Source organism: Tupaia chinensis, unplaced genomic scaffold, assembly GCF_000334495.1.
Source record: "Tupaia chinensis unplaced genomic scaffold, TupChi_1.0 Scaffold000688_1, whole genome shotgun sequence".
NCBI classification, from domain to species: domain Eukaryota; kingdom Metazoa; phylum Chordata; class Mammalia; order Scandentia; family Tupaiidae; genus Tupaia; species Tupaia belangeri.
Window position 1 is genome coordinate 5,932,949 of NW_006160211.1, and position 24,524 is coordinate 5,957,472.

Genomic DNA, 24,524 nt, shown 5'->3' on the forward strand with positions numbered 1-24,524 from the left:
AAAAACTTTAGAAAAAAAAAAAAAAAAAAAAAAAAAGTAGCAGGTGGCATTGTGGTTAAGGCATTGGATTATCACATGGTCAACCATGGTTCAGGTTCCAGAACCAGTGGCTTGAAAATCATGCCAGGTGTATGTGCATGCTGCCAGAATCCCAAGAGGACAGTGGAGGAGAAGGAATCATGGCATGGTCATCTGCCTTGGGAGGTAATTTTTCACTTTCCCTCTCACTGTCTCTTTCTGTCTCTCTCCAGTGAACGTACACACCCTATAGCAAAAATCTAAAAAAGTATAGGTACATAGTTGAGTCCTGGACCTGAGGGCTTGAGAAACACGCTAGGGGTATGTGCATGTATATCCAAAATCCCTAAGGGATAAGTGGAGGAGAAGTTCTGGCATGATCATGACCGTTCCTTGGGGTTAAGTGCTTTCTCATTCTCTTTCTTCCTACTGCCCAGCAAGTACACATGCCCTCTAGCCAAAATATGTGTCTATATATCTATACCTATATAGATACATGTTTATCTATATATCTATAGATAGATATATATTTATCCAGCTTCCCTCATCCAAATAAAATGGGAAAAGCCACATGCCCATGACATTTCTCATCTTTTATTGCCTTGAAAATATCTTACCAGGTATATGTATTTCTGGTTTTTCTTCTAAATCATCCGTTTCTCCACTGTCCTTGTCATCTTCTTCAACTTGATTTCTGAGCCGTGGTTGGCTCCATTCTGTAGCAGTATTACTGTAACTAAAAGATAATACTATTATTCAATAAAGAGCTACACAAAGTCTAACTTAATATTTAAGATGATTATAGAAAAATTTAACAAATGAGTATTCCTCACCCAGCATTCAGCTTTTTTCTGAAATCCTCTTCTTCTTCTTCCTCTTGTTCTGCCTGGGATACTGCCAATTCAGCTGCCTTCTCTACAGCCAGTTCACTAAGTCTTTGGGCCAATATTAATTTCCGAGAGCGAGAAGCATATTTAATAGCTAAATTCACAGCATTTTGAGTCATCAGATCAGCAAGTTCCACACAACGAAATTCCCGTTCCAGTTTACAAGAAAGCTAACCAGAAAAGGAGGGTGGGGGGAAGATCATGTTAAGTAACTCTTTTTAAAAACACTGGTCCTACTCACAAAACTTAGAAAACAGTTTTCTAGATATATTGTATCTTGCTGATGCTAAGATGAACATTTCCACACTTTTTTTTTTAGAGGTTTTTGTTATAGGGCGCGTGCGCCCGCCAGAAAGAGAGACAGAGAGGGAGAAAGCGAGGAGTCCCCCCCCCCAGGGAGGATGGCCACGCCACAATCCCTTCTCCTCCATTCCCCTCTCGGACTCTTGGGCACGCATGCACACGTGCCTGGCATGAGTTTAAGCCACCAGGACGGGGACTTGAACGGTGGTCGGTTACATGGGAGTTCAGCCACATAGCCACTACGCTAACTGCTGGTCCCAATTTTCACACATTTTAACATCTCTGAAATTTTAAAGTACCTTATTATTGATTGGCAGCTCTTTTTGGCCTCAGTGTATTAAATGAATAAAATAATGATGCATTTTACAATAAATAATAGCTTGAATTTGGTGAAATATAACATATCCCTTTAAGCTATTAATAGTATGGGAAGTAAGAAACTTGTTTAAAATTCAAATGCAGTGGCGCCAGCAGGTGGCATAGTGGTTGAGGTGCTGGACTCTCACATGGCGACCGTGGTCAAGTCCCAGACCTGGCAGCTTGCTCTCTCACTTTCCCTCTTTTTCTCTCTCTCTCTTCATGTCTCTCCTTGGTCGCATTTAAAAAATGATAATCGTAAATAAACATTTTTAAAAATCCAAATGTAGTTCTCTTCAATGTGCTTTCTAGCTACTCCATAACTTCCCAAAAGTAGGAAACTCAAAGAAGAAATAAATAATGAGCAAATCAGTTACCACCTTGCTCAGAGCTGGCACACGAATGCTAAATGAATGAGTGAGAGCAAGTAACTTTATCCATTAAATTGCAAATGTGATTGTCTATGTTATTCTTCTACGACAAACAGTTTTACAACTTCCAAATGAAAGACTTCCTTTTCTTGTTCTAATTTTTATATATTTAAAATATATAATGAGGGACCAGCAGATGGTATACTGGTCCTGGACCCAGAGGCTTAAACTCACACCAGGTGCATGTGCATGTGTGCCTAAGATCCCAAGAGAAGACTGGAGAAGGAGGAATTGCAGTGTGGCCATCCCTCCTGGGAGGTGATTTCTTGCTTTCTGCCTCTCTGGCGAGTGCACGCGTGCTTAGAAAAAAAATCTCTCCAAAAATAAATAAATAAAATAAAATATATAGTGAAGGGCATTTATTAAGATCTCTTAGGAAACATCATTTTCAAAAAGAGAGAAAACAACATTTTTTACTTTGTATAAATTTTGGCAAAGTGAGGAAAACGAATACTTGGGGCAAATCCCACTAACACCAAATGGTAAATCAGTCAAACATATTTCCTTATGTGTGCAGCATAAAGTAAAAAGGATGCTAGTTCCTGGATCACCAATGATACTTTTATAAAAGGAATAAAACTTATTTTACAATAAATTTCCTTCATACTGAACTCAAGGCAGTGTTGCATAGAGGTGACACTAGTGAATGCCATCTTTTGGAGACAGGTTACAATTTGCTCCATAATCTTAGATATTACTTTTCCCTCAAAACCTTTCTTCTTCAACTTGAAAAGGAAAACCCAAGAGTCACCCAGGGTCTGAAAAGACTGGGCCATTTACTCTGTCAAGAAACACTGAGGTCGACTGTGTATTCTCTTAGCCACTGTGTCAGTGTCTGGCATACAGCAGTGAATAAGTGATAGTCATAGCCCTCAAGGGCTTACAGTGGTGTGCAAGATGAGCAGAGAAGAAATATTATCTTCTTTTCCATAAACCGCCCTGGAGGGATGCCACATACATGCCAACTTTACAACATTCTGCTCAAAAGATAAATACACTTAGTAGCCAGCACCACTGGCTACAGACATTTTACCCACACAGTGGCTTAACTTAAAGAGGAGGACAAAGGGAGACATATCTAAAAGCTTGATCAAAGTACTTAAATTGCCCTGCCCTGGGGATGAAAGCAGTAGCCAGAACAGTGGTTCTCAAACTTTACTGAGCATCAGAGTCACTGAGGAGTCAATTAAAACACAGATTGGTGAGCAAAAGCTGTTTAGGAAGATAGCATTAGAAAAAAAAATAATAACCTACTTCTGCCTACGGTTTTAGCTACAAGATGTTTTGAACATCTTAATTGCAACATCACTAAGAAAACAAATTTTAAGGGAGAAAAACACCACCAAATAAAACTTAAGAATCCTGGCTTGTGCAACTTAGTGCTAATTCACATACCTTTAAGAAATTACATCTACAGAAAAGTACTTAACTTTAATTTTTCCAGTATATTTATTTTACTCACCGCAAGCATTTTCATTAAAAGTTCTTGCTGCTCCTTTGTTGCTTGATTTTTAGTGCTCTCTTCATATTCATAACCATTTTTAGCTAGATAATCAAGGTAGTTGTGAAATATAACTGAACGCCAAAACTGTTCCTACGAAAGTAGACAATACTGTTTAGAGCCAACTGACCTTAACACATGACAAGTATTACAGATTATCAACAGTTTTTTAATGAAATGTTCTCTGAAATCCTCCTTTGTATAAGTTTATTTTATAATGTAATTGACTTTATTTTTCTGTCCTTAAAAGGTGGGGTAGACAGGAACATAGAGTGTTTTAAACAGTTTTCTAGCTATCCCAGTTAATATGCAGAAAATTTGGTAAACTAGCTTTTTGAAAGCTTAGTTCTCTTTTGAGAATAATTAAATGCAAGATTTCAACTAACCCCTGCTAGCATTATGTATGTAATTACAGAGTAATAAACTTTCAACGTTGGTTGTCATGACCGTGTTTAAGTGCCTGTATCACAGGTAGTACAGCAACAAATCAGAGTCAAGGCGAGACTTCCACGTACCTCCATTTGTCCTTTCTCTGTTGTGATCTGACAGTAAGGAAGTTTAAAGGGTAGTATAGCTACAGCAGGGCGTGGAAGGGTGGGAGGAAACCGAGAACCTTTACAAGGAATGCACCTGTCAGTAAAGAAAAGTCCTGCCATAAAAAACTTTGTCATAAAAACTGCTAAAATAAAAATTTTTCAAAGCCAGTAATTTGGAATAGTAATACTATTCTTTTTTTTAAATTATTTTATTTAACTTTATTTATTATTATTACCATTATTTTTTTCCAGTTTGATCAGAGAGAGAGAGAGAGAGAGAGGGGAAGTGAGAAACCAAGCCACCAGGTCTGAGACTTGAACCATGGTCGGCCATGTGTGAGTCCAGCGCCTTTAATCACCATGCCACTTGCCGGCCCCAGTAGTACTATTCTAATAGCTGGTTTAATAATACATAACAAGGGCCCAGTAGGTGACACAGTGGTTAAGACTGCTGAACTCCCACATGGCCGACCACAGTTCAAGTTCTGGACCTGGCGGCTTGTTTTCTCAATGTCCTTCTCTTTCTCTCTGTTCAAATTAAAATAAATAAATAAATAAAGTTAAATAAAATAATTCTAAAAAAATTACGCAAGTTCTTTTTTTAAAAAAAGGGTTTAAATTTGACTAAGTATATGAGGGAATCTTCGAAAAGTTCATGGTGGGTGCAGCACATGGCAGAGTTTAAGGCAGCTGGATGCCATATGGCCAACTGTGCAGTTTGAGTCCTCGACCTGGTAACTTGAAAAACACACTGGCATATGTGCATGCTTGTCCAAAATCCCGAGGAGAATGGAGAAGAGCTTGTGGGATGGTCAACCCCTCTTTCCCCTTCTCTCTCTTGTTTCTCTCTGGTGAGCACATGTGCCCTAAACCAAACAAAAAAATTTTTTTCCCTAGCTCAATTATTTTATTTAGAAGAGGTAAGCAATTACCACACTAAAAAAAAAAAAAAAAGATCAGGAATTTATTTATTTATTATTACTGTTTTAAAAATTTGCTACAGGGCATATGCACTCACCAAAGAGAGCACAGGTGGGCTCCACAGGAGTGGGGGGAAGTTGCCAGATCCAGGACTTGAACTGTGGTTGGCCATGTGGGAGTCTAGCACCATAACCACATCACACAAGCTGGCCCCAGATTAGGAATTCATTAATGGTTACTTTCTCAGCCAAATTTATAAAAGCAGAGCATCAATGCACATTTGTAATCCTTTTATTAGCGTTGAAGATTTGAACTATAAAGATGTTTCCTCTGATTACAAAATCTATTTTCTTATTAAAGAGTTGAAAAAATACCAAATTGGAGAACAATGGGGACAATGTCTAGACTAACCCTGTCCTAGTCAGCAAATTTTGCTTTCTCTTCTGTGTTGCATGAGAGTTTCTAGGGGAACTCCGTGTACATCTTTACTCACTTATCTGAGAGTAGCATAATGATTTTATAAGCCTACTTCTTCTAGGTTACAAGCTTCATTTATCTTTGTGTTGCACAGCCCACATAGCCAGTACTATAATAAATACTTAAGAAGTGAACACAACCAGAAAAAAAACCTAGTTTTCGAGATATTATTCTTTTCTTTTTTTAAAGTTTTTTGCTTTAGGGCATGTGTACTTCCTGGAGAGAGACAGAGAGGGTCAGAAAGAGAGCAAAAATGAGAAATCATCCCTTAGGGGTGATGGTCAGACCACAATCTCCTCTCCTCCATTCTCATCTTGGGGTTTTGGGTACACATGCACATGAACTTGGCATGATTCTGAAGCCACCAGGTCTAGGACTCAGCCATGTGGGATCCAGCTGCCTTGACTATCATGCTTTCTGTAGGCCCAAACACACTAAATTAATCTTATGAGTGTTTTAAAACCAAGAGAAAAGGATGACTTGTTTTTGTTTTGTAGTTGGGCGCATGTGCTCGCTTGAGAGTGAGAGAGAGGGAAGATGAGAAATCACTCTCCAGGGGGATGGCTATGCCGCAATCCCTCCTCCATTCTCCTCTTGAGATTTTGGGCATGAAACGCACATGCCCAGCATATTTTCAAGCCACCGGGCCCAGGACTAGAACCACAGTCAGTCATGTGGGAATCCAGTGCCTTAACTACCACAATACCTGCTGGCCCCCAACCCTTCCTTCTTATAGTTTAGCCATTATTTATATTCTTGCAGTTCCTCAAACATACCAAGTTCCTTTTGATCTGTGGGCCTCATACATGCAGTTTACTCCCCATGGACTGCTTTTCATTCTACTGTTCTAACAGACACCCTGGCCTTGAGGTCTCATTTTAAATTCTACCTGTGTTAAAAGTCTTCCATGATCCCCAACCCAGAATGTGTTCTTCTGTTATTATCTATCTATTAGTCTGGTAAGATTAATTAGCAGAAGTAATAATTAATATCTTACTTATTTCTATTCTGTCTCTCCAATCAGACTACAACGTCCATGAAAGCAGAGACCTCTTTGTCAACTAAGGACCTACACAATGTTACTGATAATCTTTTTTTTTTTTTGAGAGATTTTTTTTGCTATTGGACGGAGAGACAGAGACAGAAAGCGAGAAATTACCCCCCGGGGGCGGGTGGGAAGTCCGCGTGGCAATCCCTTCTCCTCCATTCTCCTCTCGGGATCTTGGGCACATATACACACACGCCAGACATGAGCTTAAGCCACCAGGTCCAGGATTTGAACCGCAGTTGACTACATGGGAGTCCAGCAACATAGCCATTATGCCAACTGCTGGCCCCTACCAATAATCTTTTAAACTAAGAAGATACCATGTTGAAGAAGAGGATAATCTTCAACATAAGATTAAGACTAAATGAACTGAGGCCAGCAGGTGCATGGTGTTTAAGGGTGCTGGATACCCATATGGTTGACCAAGGTTCAAGTCCCAAACCTGGCAACTTGCTTTCTCACTTTCCCTCTCTCTCTCTCCCTCCCTGTTTCTCTTTCTCTCTCTCACTTTGTCCCTCTCTGGTCAAATTTAAATAAATAAATAAATAAGTTAAATAAAATAATTTTTTTTTTTTTTTTTTTTAAAAAAGAGACTACATGGCCTGAGAATTCTACACTTTGTAAGCAACTATTGAAATTTTTCTAACCTAAACCATCAGTTGGTATAACAGCTATGTTGCTGGACTCCCATGTAGTCAACCGTAGTTCAAGTCCTGGACCCGGTGGCTTAAACTAATGCCAGGACGTGTGTGTACATGCCCAAGATCCCAAGAGGAGAATGAAGGGACTACAGCGTGTCCATCCTCCCAGGGGGTGATTTCTCACTTTGTATCTCCTTGTCTCTCTGGCGAGAGCATGCACTCCATAACAAAAATCTCTTCAAAAAAAAAAAGAGCTTTCTTTCCAACTTAGGTCAGATAGGATGACTCCCGCAAAGAAGAGTGGTGAGAAGAAGGGCCATTCTGCCATCAACAAGGTGGTAACCTGGGAATACACCACCAACATTCACAAGTGTATCCATGGTGTGGTTTCAAGAAACATGCCCCTCAGGAGCTAGCAGTTAGCATAATGGCTATGTCGCTGGACTCCCACGTAGTCAACCACGGTTTGTGTCCCGGATCCAGTGGCTTAAAACTCATGCCGGGCACGTGTGCGTGCGTGCCCAAGATCCCGAGAGGAGAATGGAGGAGAAGGGATTGCGGAGTGACCATCCCCCCAGGGGGTGATTTCTCACTTTCTGTCTCTCTCTGTCTGGCGAGCACACGCGGCCTCTAGCGAAAACCTCAAAAAAAAAAAAAAAAAAAAAGAAAAAAGAAACATGCCCCTCGGGCGCTCAAAGAAATCCAGAAATTTGCCATAAAGGAGATGGGAACTCCAGATGTGCACATTAATACTGGACTCAACAAAGCTGTCTGGGCCAAAGGAATAAGGAACATCCCATATTGTATCCGTGTGCAATTGTCCACAAACGTAATGGTGATGAAGATTCGCCCACAAGCTCTACATTCTGGTGACCTATGTACCTGTTACCACTTTCAAAAATCTGCAAACAGTAAATGTGGATAAGAACTAAGTGCTGATTTTCAAGTGAAGGTATAAAACCAAACCAAAACAAAAACAAATAAGTAAATGGACTATGATGAGAGACAAACAAACACACTTAAAGAGGTTGGGTCCAGCAGGTAGCATTGTGGTAAGGTGCTGGACTCCCACATGGATGACCATGGTTCAAGCCCCAAACCCAGTGGTTTGAAAATCATGCTGGACATGTGTTGTGTACCCAAAATCTTGAGGGGAGAATGAAGGAGAAGGGATTGTAGTATGGCCATCCTCCCTGGCAAGGGTGAGTCTCACTTTCTGTCTGTCTCTGGCAAACAAATGCACCTTGTAACAAAAATTAAAAACAAAAAAACAAAAACAACTTAAAGAGCCTCATAGGAGACTATGTAGTAATCATAATTTAAGTGGAACCACATAGAAAAAATGCTAGACTTATGTTCTGGGGCCTCCCCGAGCACATCAGGCACACAAGCATGTGCCTATGATCTTGGCTAGCTGAGGCTAATGGTGGATCGCGGTGTGAAGACCCTGTTGGGAGTGCCTTCTCTCTTTCTGTCTCTCTCTCTCTTTTATAGGAGAAATAAATGAATAAACTAAAAACCTCATACAAAAATTTTGAAGTACTTTTAAAAAAAGAATTATTTTATTTAACTTTATTTATTTTAATTTGACCAGAGAGGGACAGAGTATAAAAGAGAGAGCGAGAGAGTGGGAAAGTAAGAAAGCAAGCTGCCAGGTCCAGGACTTGAACCATGGCTGGCCACATGGGAGTCAAGCACCCTTACCCACCATGCCATCTGCGGGCCCCTAAACTACTTTTTAAAACCCATCGGAAACCAGCAGTTAGCGTAACCAGCAGTTAGTGGCTATGTCGCTGACTCCGACGTAGTCGACCGCGGTTCGCGTCCCGGACCCAGTGGCTTAAAACTCACGCCGGGCGCGTGTGCGTGCGTGTCCAAGATCCCGAGAGGAGAATGAAGAAGGGATTGCGGTGTGACCATCCCCCCTGGGGGATGATTTCTTGCTTTCTGTCTCTATGTCTCTGTCTGCCTGGCGAGCGCGTGCGCCCTATAGCGAAAAAACCTCTCCAAAGAAAAACAAAAAACAAAAAAAACCCCATCAGCCCTGGGACCAGCAGTTGGAGTAATGGCTGTGTTGCTGGACTCTCATGTAGTCAACCACAGTTTGAGTTCCAGACCTGGTGGATCAAACTCATGTCAGGCACGTGTGCGTGCATGCCCAAGATCCCGAGAGGAGAATGGAGAAGGAACTGCGGCATGAGCATGCATCCCCCCTGGGGGGTGATTTCTCGCTTTCTTTCTCTGTCTTTCTGGCAAGTGCACAAGCCCTATAGCAAAAACCTTTCCCAAAAAAAGCCATTAACCGTAAAGATTTTCTAACAGCACACCTTAGTTGCTGAGGGTTTTCATGGATGCCAACCACCCAGTAGTGATCAGATTTTCCTTTGCAGTGTTCTCTTGTGTTACATATGGGAGTCCATGTATTACCAAGCCCTCTGTTAAGCATTCGAACAATGCCTTCTGAATCCACATAACAGGGGGTACCTATACACCAACAGAAAAAGAAATTACTTGGACATAGGTACATATTTATTAAATATATCCTATTTCAAATATATATATAGCTATCTATATATGCATAGGCATCTATACACATATATAAAGGATTTAATGTTCATAAAAGCAAAATCAAAACAAAAAAGCAAATAATCCAAAATTACTTCTTATAAAATTTCACTAACCACATAGAATAAGACCTAACAAAAAAAGAAAAAAATGCACATAAAATGACTTAACTTTTATAAAATGAAAATCCTGGGCCTAGCTTCTGTGGCAGGAACTGCTAAGACATTAAGCTCCGTAAGTGGAGGGCACACAAGAGGCATGGGTCCAATCTAAAGGAACGGTGGCATTTGCCTATAATCACAGACTTGGGGAGGCTGAGACTGGAGGAAGGCATGTTGGTGCTGCCCTGGGCAACATACCAAGACTGTCTAAAAACATACCAGGCATGGTGGCGTATACCTATCGTCCCAGCTGGGGACATGGCAAGACCCTATCTTCTTTTTGTTTTTTGATTTCCTATAGTTGCCTATGCGTGCCAGAGGGACAGAGAGGAAAAATGAGAGAGCATACCCCAGAGGGGAGGACCATGCTGCAGTCCCCTTTTCTCCATTCTCCTCTTGGGATTGTGGGGAAGCAAGCACATGTGCCTGGTATTTTTCAAGCTTCTGGGTCTGGGACTTGAACCAACAGGTGGCCATGTTGCAGTTGATCCAGTTGCCTTAACCATCACACCACCTTGCTGGCCCTCAAGAATCTACCTCTAAGAGACCAGCAGTTAGTGTAATGGCTATGTCGCTGAACTCTCACGTAGTTGACTGTGGTTCGAGTCCGGGACCTGGTGGATTAAACTCATGCCAGGCACGTGTACATGCATAAACAAGATCCCGAGAGGCGAATGGAGGAGAAAGGATTGCGGTGTGGCCAACCCCCTGGGGGGGGTGATTTCTCACTTTCTTTTTTTTTTTTTTCTTTGAGAGGTTTTTCACTATAGGGCGCGTGCGCTCGCCAGACAGACAGAGAGAGACATAGAGACAGAAAGCGAGAAATCACCCCCCAGGGGGGATGGTCACGCCGCAATCCCTTCTCCTCCATTCTCCTCTCGGGATCTTGGGCACGCACGCACACGCGCCGGACGTGAGTTTTAAGCCACCGGGTCCAGGACGTGAACCGTGGTCGACTACGGGGGAGTCCAGCGACATAGCCATTACGCTAACTGCTGGTTTCCTCACTTTCTGTCTCTCTGTCTCTCTCTGTCTTTCTGGCAAGCACAGGCACCCTACAGTAAAAACCTCTCAAAAAAAAAAAGAATCTACCTTTGGAGAGGTTTTATTTTTTTTGCTATAGGGCGCATGCACTAGCTAGAAAGAGAGAGACAGAGAGACAGAAAGCAAGAAATCACCCCTCAGGGGGGATGGCCACGCCACAATCCCTTCTCCATTCTCCTCTTGGGATCTTGGGCACACATGCACACGCACCCGGAGTGAGTTTAAGCTGCTGGGTCAGGGACTCAAACCGCAGTTGACTACATGGGAGTCCAGCGACATAGCCATTATGCTAACTGCTGGTCCCCAAAAGAATCTATCTTTAAAAATAAAAGTAAAAAAAAAAGAAAGAAAAAAACCTGACAGTTTCAGTGAAATTATGCCACCTGCTGGAATATAGCAATAATTATTTTAAATCCAATTTCAGTTTAAAAAAGTTAAATGTGACCTGAAGGCTCCTAGTTTAGAGACTTAGAAAAATGACCAGAAAGGGATTTAAAGTGATGATGTAAGGAAATACATCTTTGGTATTCCCTTTTCTTCTTTTTCTCTTAATTGGTCTTGCCACTGTTCCCAACTCCCAGGTAAGCAAATCTTACCTTCAAAAACAGAGTGAGTATCTCTGTTTCCCACTTACTCCACTCAGTCCTCAAGAAGTGCACTGTAGGGGACCAGCAGGTGGCATGGTGGTTAAGGCGCTGGACATTCCCACATGGCTGACCATGGTTTGAGTCCCAGGCCTGGTGGCTTGCTTTCTCACTCCACCCCTCCCCTCTCTATCTGTGTGTCTCTTTCTCTGGTCAAATTAAAATAAATGAATTTTTAAAATAAGTTTAAAAAATAAAATAAAATAAAAAAAGAAGTGCACTGCAAATTATCTAATGACCCCTTTACTTTCTTTTAATCAAAGAATTATTTTTTATTTAACTTTATTTATTTATTCATCCACTCCAATTTGACCAGAGAGAAACAGAGAGAGAGAGAGAGAAAGAGAGGAAAGCGAGAAAGCAAGCCACCAGGTACAGGACTTGAACTATGGTCAGCCATGTGGGAGTCCAGTGCCCTTAGCCACAATGCCACCTGCTGATTTACTTTTTACTTTTTTGTTTTATGAGAGAGATTTTTGCTATAGAGCACATGCACTTGCTGGAGAGACAGAGAAGGAGAGAGAAAGACAGAAAGTGAGAAATCACCCCCCGGGGGGATGGCCACATGCAATCCCTTCTCCATTCTCCTCTCGGGATTTTGGGCATGCAAGCACATGCACCCAGTGTAGGTTTCAAGCTGCCAGGTCCAGGTTTCGAATGTGGTCAGCTATGTGGGAGTCCAGTGATGTAACTACTATGCCACCTGCTGGTTCCTGATGACCACTTTTCTTAGCTGTGGCTTCACATCCCTCTCACTCTGCAAATATCAATTTCCTAAGAGTCTGGATCTGATTGATACTTGGAAAAGACTATACATCGAAAGTTATCAATGCTCATATTAAAGCATCAGTAACTAATAATGTCTCAAAAGAAAACATGTGCAGATATGGTTGCTATTCTAAACACAAACTGGATGTCTCTAATGATATAAATGAAGAGCATGATTCTCCAATAGTAGAAATATCTAAGTCCTTGAGACAGGGTTAATAGATACCTTAAATAAGACACTCCTCAATGTCCTCCAAATCATGTCATAAACCATGAATGGGTCTATAATAGCAGTGTCCAGTAAAAATACCATGTGAGGCAAAATGCAATCTTTAATTGCTTAGTGCCACACTAAATCAGAAAAAAAGGGTTAAGTTGATTTTATTTAATCTTACATATCAGAAATACCATTTACCACATAATCAATATAAAATAATTATTACTTAAACAGAAAAAAGTGAGAAGCACCCCCCTCCCAAAGGGGTATGGTCACACTACAATCCCCTACCTTGCCTTTCACTCACCCTTTGGGATGTGGGGCAAGCATGCACATGCACTAGGCATGTTTTCCAAACCACCAGGTCTGGGACTTGAACTATATTCTCAGTCATGTGGGATCCAGCTGCCTTAAACACCACATAACCACTGGCCCTACATTCTTTTTTTTAAAAAAAGAATTATTTAACTTTATTTATTCATTTATTTATTTTTAATTTGATCAGAGAGGGCCATAGTGAGAGAGAGAGAGAAGGAAAGTGAGAAAGCAAGTCACCAGGTCCTGGACTTGAACCGTGGTAGACCATGTGGGAGTCCAACGCCCTCAACCACCACACCACCTGCAGCCCCCCTACATTCTTTTTTTTTATATTCTTTAAAAAAAATAAACAAAATGTGTGGTAGTTAAGGCACTGGACTTCCACATGGCTGACTATGGTTCAGTCCTGGACCTGGTGGCTTCCTTTTTTAATGTCTGCCTTTCTGGTGAGCACATGTGCCCTACAGCAAATTTTAAAAATAATGATAATAAATAAAACTGAATAAATAATTCTTAAAACAAAATTCAGATAGTATTTTATACCTACTGCACATCTCTGTTCAGATTAGCCATATGGTTCAAGTGCTCAAAAGTCACATGTGGCTGGCAGTTACTGTAAAAGACAGTACAGTTTTAGAAAATTCCTAATTTGGGGACCAGCAGATGGTGTGGTCACTGGACTCCTATGCAGTCAATAGCAGTTTGAATCCTGAACCTGGCAACCTAAAACTCATGCCAGGCAAGTGTGTATGTGTGCCCAAGATCCAGAGAGGGGAATGGAGAAGGGATTGTGGTGTGGCCATCCCCCCTGGGGGGTGATTTCTTGCTTTCTGTCTCTATGTCTCTGTCTGTCTGGCGAGCACACGCACCCTATAGCAAAATATCTCCCTTAAAAAAAAGAAAAGAAAATTTCTAATTTCTGTGTATAATCTGCTTGGAAAGATACAACTTTACCACTGATTTGTATTTCCTCCTTGCTATCTAATAAACCTTCAGAAAAACATATTTCTCTCTTTGTAAGTTTTATTTTAATTTTTTTGCTATAGGGCACGTGTGCTCACCAGAAAGACAGAGTGGGAGACAGGAAGTGAGAAATCAACCCCTAAGGGGGATGGCCACGCCACAATCTCTTCTCCTCCATTCTCCTCTTGGAAGCTTGGGCATGCATGCACATGCGCCCGGCATGAGCTTAAGCCATCAGGTCTGAGGTTCAAACTGCGGTCGACTACTTGGGAGTCCAGCGACATAGCCATTACGCCAACTGCTGGTCCCTCATTGTAAGTTTTCTAATCAAAATTCTCATGAAAAGGGATCTACATAAAACCATGGCTATCTTGCCTAACAACTGCAGTTTCCAGTTTTGCTAACATATTAAAACATAGAAATTTAAATATAAAATACAGATAATTTAACTTTAAAGGAATTATGAATAAAACCCTCTTGATAGGGAGCCAGCAGTTGGCGTAATGGCTATGTTGCTGGACTCCCACGTAGTCGACCGCGGTTCATGTCCGGGACCCGATGGCTTAAAACTCACGCCGGGCGCGTGTGCGTGCGTGCCCAAGATCCCGAGAGGAGAATGGAGGAGAAGGGATTGTGGCGTGACCATCCCCCCTAGGGGGTGATTTCTCGCTTTCTGTCCCTATGTCTCTCTCTGTCTGTCTGGCGAGCGCACGCACCCTATAGTGAAAAAAAACTCTCAAAAAAAAAAAACCCTCTTGATAAATGTCTATAAGAAATTTATCTTACCTTCAGCTGAAAATCCAATCCATGCTAGGTAGGATTTTCTTGTAAGAGGAAGAGGGTCACCATGCAAAATTTGTTTTTTCCTTTTCCCCAGCTCTAGCAGCTGAACACCGAGGCACTGATCTCCATCAAATCCTGTGCCTAGTGAAAAAAAGTACAAATCAGGCATCAAAGGTTATTGAACTATAATGAGTTTTAAATTATTTTCTGTAAATTGATTTTATAATAAATGATTAGACTAAGCAGCACTAATTTTTATGGATAACCTATAAAACTGAGGCACCATTCAGGTATAAGAAGTGGAAGAATGTTATATGGACTATTTATATGAAGTCATTTTAAGTAGTCCTTCATTCACCTAAAAAATATTTTAGAGATTGTAGTGTATGCTAGGCAATGGCCTAGGTATTGGGGCTACAGTGGTAAGCAAAGCCACTGTTCTCTTAAAAGTCGTATTCAGACAGAAGAAGAAAAAAAAAGCTAAAAACTTAAAATAATAATGTTACCATATATATACATAAGAATAATGTTTTAATGGCAGACTGAATAGTTCATTTTACACAGAGATGGCCTCTCTGAAAAAGTTAAATTTAAACAGGGATGCACACTGCAAGTTGGAGTCTTCCATTCAAACACCAGGGGAAAAACCATGATAACAGATGGAGAAAACAGGACCTAACAGAAAGATCCTAGGTAGGGAACCAGCAGTTAGCGTAATGGCTATGTCGCTGGACTCCCATGTAGTCGACCGCGGTTCGCATCCCAGACCGGGTGGCTTAAAACTCACGCCGGGTGCGTGTGCGTGCGTGCCCAAGATCCCGAGAGGAGAATGGAGGAGAAGGGATTGCAGCGTGACCATCCCCCCGGGGGGTGATTTCTCGCTTTCTGTCTCTATGTCTTTCTCTGTCTGTCTGGCAAGCGCACACACCCTATAGTGAAAATCTCTCCCCCCCAAAAAAGAAAAGAAAGATCCTAGGTAGAAGTGAGCTTGGAGAGTTTGAAGAACACAAAGAGGCAAAGAAAGCCAGAACCTGATAAGAGAAAAAGTAGTTAAGAGATGAGGTTAAAGAGGCAGGCAAGGGGAGATTATGAGGGTCTGCAGATTACCTGGACAGTGATGCTAAGACAGTGATTCTTCATTCTAAAACCAAAGAGAAGGGAGATTTGAGCAGAGGAGAGATACGATGTGATGCACTTTAGAAGATTCCCTGGGCTGCTGTGTGGAAATGGACTGCGTAAGAGAAGAACAGAGGCTGAAAGCCTAGTTAGGAGGTTTCTACAATAGTTCAAGAGAGGACATCTGGAGCGGATATAAAGAGTAAAGAGAAAGAGAAGAATCAAGGATAACTGCTAGACTTTTGGCTTGAGCAACTGGATCGCTAGTATTTCCTTTACTTAACTAAGGAAACTAAGAAATAAGTTTGGAAGGAAAAACAAAAATCAAAGGTTTTATTGTGACCAAGTTAAGTCTGAAATGCCTGTCAAAACTGTACATAGAAATTTAAGGGAACCAGCAGTTAGCGTAATGGCTATGTCGCTGGACTCCCACGTAGTCGACCACGGTTCATGTCCCGGACCCGGTGGCTTAAAACTCATGCTGGGCGCGTGTGTGTACGTGCCCATCCCCCCTGGGGGGGGGTGATTTCTCGCTTGAAGAACAGAGGCTGAAAGCCTAGTTAGGAGGTTTCTACAATAGTTCAAGAGAGGACATCTGGAGCGGATATAAAGAGTAAAGAGAAAGAGAAGAATCAAGGATAACTGCTAGACTTTTGGCTTGAGCAACTGGATCGCTAGTATTTCCTTTACTTAACTAAGGAAACTAAGAAATAAGTTTGGAAGGAAAAACAAAAATCAAAGGTTTTATTGTGACCAAGTTAAGTCTGAAATGCCTGTCAAAACTGTACATAGAAATTTAAGGGAACCAGCAGTTAGCGTAATGGCTATGTCGCTGGACTCCCACGTAGTCGACCACGGTTCATGTCCCGGACCCGGTGGCTTAAAACTCATGCTGGGCGCGTGTGTGTACGTGCCCATCCCCCCTGGGGGGGGGTGATTTCTCGCTTTCTGTCTCTATGTCTCTCTCTGTCTGGCAAGCGCACGTGCCCTATAGAGAAAAAACCTCTCAAAAAAAAACAAAAAACAAAAAAACAAACTGTACATAGAGATTTCAAGTGGGCAATGTGATATAAGGTAGGGGAAGGTAAGGCTGGTGTTAGCAGTTTAGAAAACATGGACACAGAAATGTATTTAAGGCACAGGTCTTGGTAAAACACCCAAGGATTAGCAGGCCCTACAGCCTAGTTGTTAAGTGACCCTAACCCCATATGGTCAGCTAGGGTTCAAGTCCTAGCTGGGCAGCTTGAAAAATATGCCAGGCATGTGTCAAAAATGCATGCCCCAAATCCCTGCAGAATAGAGAAAGGGAGAAAGAAGAAAGGACTGCAGCATAACCACACTCCACTGGGGTAATGCTTTCATCCCCTCGCTCTCTTTCTGTCTCTGGAGAGTGCACACACCTTCCGGCAATTAAAAAAAATTCTCCAGCAGGTAGCATGGTGGTAAAGGTACTGGACTCCCACATGACTGACTATGGTTCAAGTCCTGAACCTGGCAGCTTGAAAATCACACTGAGTGCATGTGCATGCATGCCCAGAATCCTGAGAGGAGAACAGAGAAGGAACTGTGGCATGGCTACCCTGCACCCCCTCCATGGGAGGAGGGATTTCTTACTTTTCTTCTTCCTTTCTCTTTCTGGAGAGTGCATCCACCCTATGGCAAAAATCTAAAAAGACAACCCCCCCCCCAAAAAAAAAGAGAGATTGAAAGGTACAGAAGCTACACTCCAGCAAAATGGTCAGCATAGGAGAGCCAATAAAAGAGGTGAAAAAGGAGCTGCCAGTGAGGAGAAAAAAATCAGAAAACTGATACCACAGTAGTCAAGAGAACAAAGTATTTCTGATGGAATTACTAAACGAAAAGCATAGAGTGATCATCAGTAATTGTGATCAAATCAGTCTCAGCATTATTCCTTAGACTAACACCAGATCTCCCAGCTCAACCAATGCAGGCAAGTAAAGAATGGGAAAACATATTTAAAACTCTGAAAGAAAAGCAATTTCAGCCGAGAGTACTATACCCAGCAAGATCATCCTTCAAACAGGAAGGAGAAATAAAATCATTCCCAGATAAACAAATGCTGAATGAATTCACCAAAACGAACCAGTTCTTTAGGAAATACTTAAGGGATTACTATACTAGGAAAGCTAAAGTGAGACAAATAGAAATAAGATAACACAAAACTAGAAAAAAAGGGCAAGTCCAAATGTACTGACAGTAACGCTGTCTCCAGGGACTAAATGTAGATACAGGAATTTACACACTAGCAGGTTTAAACACAAATCCACCAATTTGTGCATTGATTACAACCATTACTCATTGTATAAAACTAGATAATAGAAGAAAAGTCCAAAGTGCTACAGTTGAGTCTTTCTTTGGAATAAACTTTTTTAAAAAGGTTAAAATCAAGAACTTTGTAAAGCCTATAAATCACTAAATCACTGGCTTTAACCATATCTTCACTTATAAACAACTTTTTCCAATTTTTTATATCTTTGCTTTTTTGAAGACTTCTTTATGCACAGTGCAGTACTATGGTCTTATAAGAACTCACAGTGCGTAAAACATTCTTTTCTATCTCTTCGCAATGGGCTCTTGTTATGTACAATTTCACCTATCTCTAACTGAACCAGTAATTGATATCTCTAACTGGATCAGCAATTGACACTCACATATTTTTGTCAGATTATAAACTCTTATCTCCCATAGTCCTCTACATGGAAATTATCATTTCTTTTCATTGGCTAAATTAAGATTATCTTTGTTAATTTATGGGATTGTTGCCTGACCTTTTTTTTTTTTGAGAGATTTTTGCTATAGCGTGTGTGTGCTTGCCAGAGAGACAGAGAGAGAGAAAGAAATCAACCCCAGGGGCATGGCCACTGTACCTCACATTAAAGAATGTCATAGACAATTCAGTACATACTTGCACAAAACCACTGGAGCAGGTTTTGAATGTTTACTACATAATGTTAAATGTTGAAGGTGGAGAATATGTTTATTTCCTCGGTTTGCTTATTACACACCATATACGTGCTTTTAAAAACCATTTTGTAACCTACAAAGATGTGTAGTGATTATATGTAAACCATAAGTTACAATAAATATTTAAAGAGAAAAAAAATCAGTATTAGCATTGTGGTGGGGACAGAAGGCAGACATAAGATGAGGAAAAAAAAGGGAATAGTTTTTTAAAACTCCTATTCAAAGTTGTTCTGGTCCTTCACACTGGGACTTATTGATTTCTGAGGTATGTGAACACTGAAAGTTTTGGGGTTGTGCTTGTCAAAAGAGCAGCTTTAGCTTAAAAAAAGTAAATCAAACTTTACCTTGGAATTCTCTCAATAATACAATTTTTCTATAAAAGTTTCTATTTTCAATGCTATTAGTAAATAAACTTCTCTACATTCAAAAATCACAATGATGCAAATACACAATAAATGCAAAAGAGGGCATACAAAACAAAAAGAGCAATAACAACAACAAAGCTCAAGTAAATTGTTTTACTTCAGGTAACGGCAAAATTACGGCAGACAGAAAAATCTACCTCTGTGATAAACAAGGAAAAGCTGTTCTCCATGTCCTGCCATTGACACCACAGGCCCAGGAAGGCTGAAGACCTCTTTCTGAACACCTCCAATAGTAAACAATCGCAAGAGCAAGGCACTTGTGGCAGCAGCAGCCCAACCCTGACCGAGACATATGGCTTCAATATCTTCATTCTGAGGCATGTCTACCATCCACTCTTTGCTTGAATCCCAAGAACTAAAGTGCAGACAATGAAGCTTGCTATAAAAATGGAAACAAAAGTAATTAAACTTCCATATGAAATATTTATGTGTAGATAGATACATAGATTCCCCAGTAACAGAGCCACGTAGTTAATTTTTTTATTATATACCACTAATGTATGTACAAAATTGCTTTAAGAAATTAATTAAGAAATATCTTGGGCCAGCCTGTGGCCCAGTAATTAAGGGAGCTCGATCCCACAAGGCCAATGGTACAGTTCAAGTCCCAAATCCAGTGATTTGGAGAACATGCTAGGTGAAATATGCATGTGCACCTAAAATACCAAAAGGAAGGAGAGATGGACAAGGTATTACAGCATGGCTACTCCTCATAGTGGGTACTCTTTCTCCCTCTCTGACCAACACATGTGCCCTTTGGCAAAAAATTTTTAAGAAGAAAGAAAGAAAGATAGAAAGAAAGGAGGGAAGGAAGGAAGAGATGCTTAAAATAAACTATATTAAAACCATTTACAGTCATGACTCTGAAGAAAATTAAAGATAAAGGAAAACCCTCACAACATTGTTAAATGAAAAAGGTAAGCTAAAAACTGCCAAATGTGATTCTATGTTATAAATGCACACAAAATCACACCAAGTTTTTCAAAAGGGAAGGAAGCATCAAAATGTTAGCCAACAGGGGCTGATAGGTGGTGTGGTGGTTAATATACTGGATTCCCATAGGGCCAACCAACAGTTCAAGTCCTCAATCTGACAGCTTGCTTTCTCACTTTCCCTTTCTCTGGTCAAATTAAATAATAATAATAATAATAAATAAATAAATAAAATTAAATAGTTCTATTTAAAAAAATGTTAAGCCACAATTTTCTCACAGCAGTTAACAAAAAATCACACATAATCCTACCAAACGAATTACCAACCACAGCTATAAGTTGATGTTTCAGCCTTTTTCCTTTGTGCAAATACATTTTTTTTTTCTGAGAGATTTTGTGATAGGGCACGTGCACTCAACAGAGACAGAAAACGAGAAATCACCCCCTGGGGGGATGGCCACGCCACAATCCCTTCTCCTCCATTCTCCTCTCAGGACCTTGGACACACATGCACATGCACCTGGCGTGAGTTTAAGCCATCAAGTCCAGGACTCGAACCACAGTCAGCTATGGGGAAGTCCATTGCCCCAACTGCTGGTTCCACAAATACATTTATTATTAAACATAAAATCTTTAGGCTTCGGAATATAGATAGGCTTAGTTATCTAGAATCTTAGTAATAGTTTTGCAAATCGTAATTTTACTAGTCAATACTAAAATGAACAGGTAACATTGTATGAAGGGACATTAGAAAATTCATGGAAAAATTATACTAAAGTACAAATTTACTTTTGAGCAAAAAAAATTAGAGATCCATGCAGTTTTCATACTAAGCATTTTCCATGAACTTTTTGAAGACCCCCATGTATATAGCTATGAAATATATAAGGAAAACAAAGAAAGTGTCTAAAATAAAACTTGCAAATGAAAATAAATGTTCTAATTATGCAAGATATTCTGATTTAGAGAGTGAACCAATGCTGATTTATTTTAATAAACTAATTTAATTCAACGATCAAGTATTGAGTTCCTATAATGTACAAATTAGAATGTTAAATGACCTAACATAGTGTATCTCAGACTTTAATATGTACTCAATCATCTGAGGATCTTGTTAAAATACAAGTTCTGATTCAGAAGGTCCAGAACAGGGCCTGAGATTCTGCTTTTTCAGTAAGCACCCAGGTGACTCATGCCCCTACATGTGGATACTCTTTCTTTCTTTTCCTTTGAGAGGTTTTTGCTATAGGGTGCGTGCGCTTGCCAGGAAGACAGAGAGAGACAGAAAGACAGAAAGCGAGAAATCACCCCCCAGGGGGGATGGCCACACCACAATCCCTTCTCCTCTTGGGATTTTGGGCACGCACGCACATGCGCCCAGTGTGAGTTTAAGCCATTGGGTCCAGGTTAACTACATGGGAGTCCAGCAACATAGCCATTATGCCAACTGTTGATCCCTGTGGACACACTTTAAGCAGTGAAGAACAAATATCCAATCAGAAGGACTTTAATTTCAAATCCCCTAGGAGACAGTAAAATCCACTGAATATTATCAGTACTATGATCGGCCACAGAAATGAGATTAAGAGGTCAATCTAGCTATAACAAAAATCTGAGAAAAGTTATTTTTAAAAATGTATTCTGTATTCATTGCTTTTTCATCCTATTTTCTGCTCTATGTATATGTTTATCTATCTACCTACCTACTTACCTATCAAAATATGTAAACTCTAAAATACATTAAGTTAAAAAGCAAGTTGAATAGTACATTTTTATATGTTTTCCCCTTTTTCAAAGAGGTTTCAAATCTGTAATGACCAAAAAATAAAATAAAATAAATTGTTGGCCAAAGATGGGACTGAATTAGGGATATGAGGAAACATCTTTGCATGATACAAAATATTCTACATTTTGATTGTGGTAGTAATTTTCTCAGTCTGTATACATACGTAAACTCACCAAACTGGATACCCTAAAATGGGTATATTTTATTATATGTAAGTTAGACCTTGATAAACTAAAACAAGGGGGATTTAGAAAGAAAGAAATCTATAAGGATATACATCAAACTGTTAACCATAGTTATACATCTAAGTGTAAAATTCTGGGGAAATGTTTATTTTCTAAAAATTCTGTACTAGCTGGCCCTGATAAATATGTACTCTTAACCCAGAAAGAGATTACTATTAACACCAAATATGCCCTGATAAAGATGTACTCTTAACCCAGAAAGAGTATTACTATTAACACCAAATATAAAATAGGACAATTATAATATACTATAATGAAAATTATGTGACTGTGGTCTGTCCTCAGCTCCCTCAAAATATCTTACTGTGTGGGACCAGCAGTTAGCGTAATGGCTATGTCGCTGGACTTGCGATTCGCATCCCGGATCCAGTGGCTTAAACTCACGCCAGGCACATGTACGTGTGTGCCCAAGATCCCAAGAGGAGAATGGAGGAGAAGGGATTGCGGCGTGGCCATCCCCCCTGGGAGGTGATTTCTCACTTTCTATCTCTCTGTCTCTCTCTGTCTTCCTGGCGAGCGCACGTGCCCTATAACAAAAACCTCTCCAAAAAAAAGAAAGAAAAAGTAATATCTTACTGTGCTACACTGTATTTATCTTTTTTGGACTGTGAAGTAACCGAAACTGTGGAAATACAAACTGTGGCTAAGGGGGGACTACTATAGTAACAGAAAACAGTAAAGATGCAAAAAATAATCCCATTTCCCATATATTACAAATTATGACTTGTCATTTTGGTATGTAGTTAGAAAATGTAATGAGAGGACAAGTGGGTAGAAACAGATGTACAGTCTAAGAGATCTTTATATCAAAAAACTTACTGAAATTTTAAACTACAGAAAGATAATTTTGCTTTATGAATTTTTTCTTTTTATTGCTAGAGGATGAGTGTGCTTGCCAGGGAGGGAGAGAGAAGGAGTGCAAGAAGAGAGAAAGTACCCCCAGTGGGCCGTGGTCATGCAAATCTCCCTTTTCCTCCATATCTCCATCCTGTAAGGACCTGGGGCACACATGCATATGCCTGGTGTGTGTTTCACACTGCAGAGGCCAGGATTCTAACTGCAGTAAGCCATGTGGGACCCACTTTTCAATGCGCAACACTTAACTGTCGCACAGAGCAGGCCCTGTTTTATTAACTTTGTGTCTTTAATTTCAACAAATGTATTTAAAGGATCAAAAGTGTCAAATTCTTTGGAATAATCTCAAATTTACCTTGCTAGTTCATCTGTGCTTTCACATGCCAACAAAACAGCTTCATGGGAAAGATCCGCTATTGTATAATTCAAAGTGTTGGATAAGTGTGTAGCATGGTGTATAGAGGTATCATGGAACTCCACATCTATTGCATTGTCTTGCTCATCATTATAGCAGCGAATAATTCCAGTAGAGTTCCACACCTACAAACATGTAAGATTAAACACAAGTCTGAGCAAAAACTGAAGCACCTAGAATTAGTAGGCAACAGTAGGACAAATTAATAAATATTATAATACAGTCTGTATCTAAGTTATGAGAGCTACCCCATCTGATCTAATTCTACATAGTTTCAGAAAACAGAAATATCAGAGTCACAGAGATTAATAATTCATTTTTTTTACTTCACAAGAAGGTATATAATACTTATTACCAAATAGAGTACTTAGCATTTAAAAATAAATCACATGACTGCCATTTTAAAAATATCTGAATCCAGGGCCAGCAGGTGGCATGGTGGCTAAGGCACTGGACTCCCACATGGCTACTAAGGTTCAAGTCCCGGACTTGGCAGCTTGCTTTCTCACTTTCCTTCTTGCTCATTTTCTCTCTCTGTCTGCCTCTCTCTGGTGAATGCATATGCACTATTGCAAAGAAAATAGTAATAATAATAATAATAAATAATAAATACAATAAAAAAAACTTGAATCCAAAGGACAACAGATTTTTTTTTTTACATTCCAATTAAGTGGTATATATTATGGGATAAAATATACACTGTTTTAAAAGAGGTTTTTGCCTTATAGCACGTGCGCTCACAGGGGAGAGACAGAGAGAGTGAAGAGAAGTGAGACATTGCCCTCCCAGAGGGATGGCCATGCCATAATCCATTTTCCTCGATTCTTCTCCGAGGATCTTGGGCTTACACACACACGCACTTAGCGTGATTTTCAAGCCACTGGGTTAAGGTCTAGCACTTGAACTGCAATTTGTCATGTAGGAGTCCAGTGATGTAACTGCTATGCCATCTGCTGTCCCCAACACACATTTTAAGGCAACATAAATTGGTACCATTTGGAAAACTTATCTTTCATTTATATAAATTATAAGTTCATACTAAACCCTTATGTTGTTAATATTAAATTAGTGTCAATATTTTATATTTAACATAACTGTAACTATTACTAGAAGTTAAATACTGACACACAAAAAGTTAAGATTACTTGATGATTACTGATAACAAAAAAAGCTTTATGCCTG

The 24,524-nt window shown here is 40.1% G+C and overlaps 1 protein-coding gene across 2 annotated transcripts in view; it reads right to left on the minus strand.

The window, feature by feature from the left end:
* Positions 1 to 24,524, minus strand: part of WDHD1 (WD repeat and HMG-box DNA binding protein 1) — a 71,952-nt gene that overhangs the window by 12,356 nt on the left and 35,072 nt on the right. For both annotated transcript variants that reach the window (XM_014592437.1, XM_006160567.3), the window contains 8 exons: positions 23,283 to 23,467; positions 19,247 to 19,488; positions 14,587 to 14,724; positions 9,448 to 9,604; positions 4,013 to 4,127; positions 3,459 to 3,590; positions 852 to 1,075; positions 636 to 754 (listed from right to left, as the gene is read on the minus strand). In XM_014592437.1, coding sequence (XP_014447923.1) covers positions 636 to 754; positions 852 to 1,075; positions 3,459 to 3,590; positions 4,013 to 4,127; positions 9,448 to 9,604; positions 14,587 to 14,724; positions 19,247 to 19,488; positions 23,283 to 23,467 — 1,312 coding nt within the window. The remainder of the gene's footprint in view (positions 1 to 635; positions 755 to 851; positions 1,076 to 3,458; positions 3,591 to 4,012; positions 4,128 to 9,447; positions 9,605 to 14,586; positions 14,725 to 19,246; positions 19,489 to 23,282; positions 23,468 to 24,524) is intronic.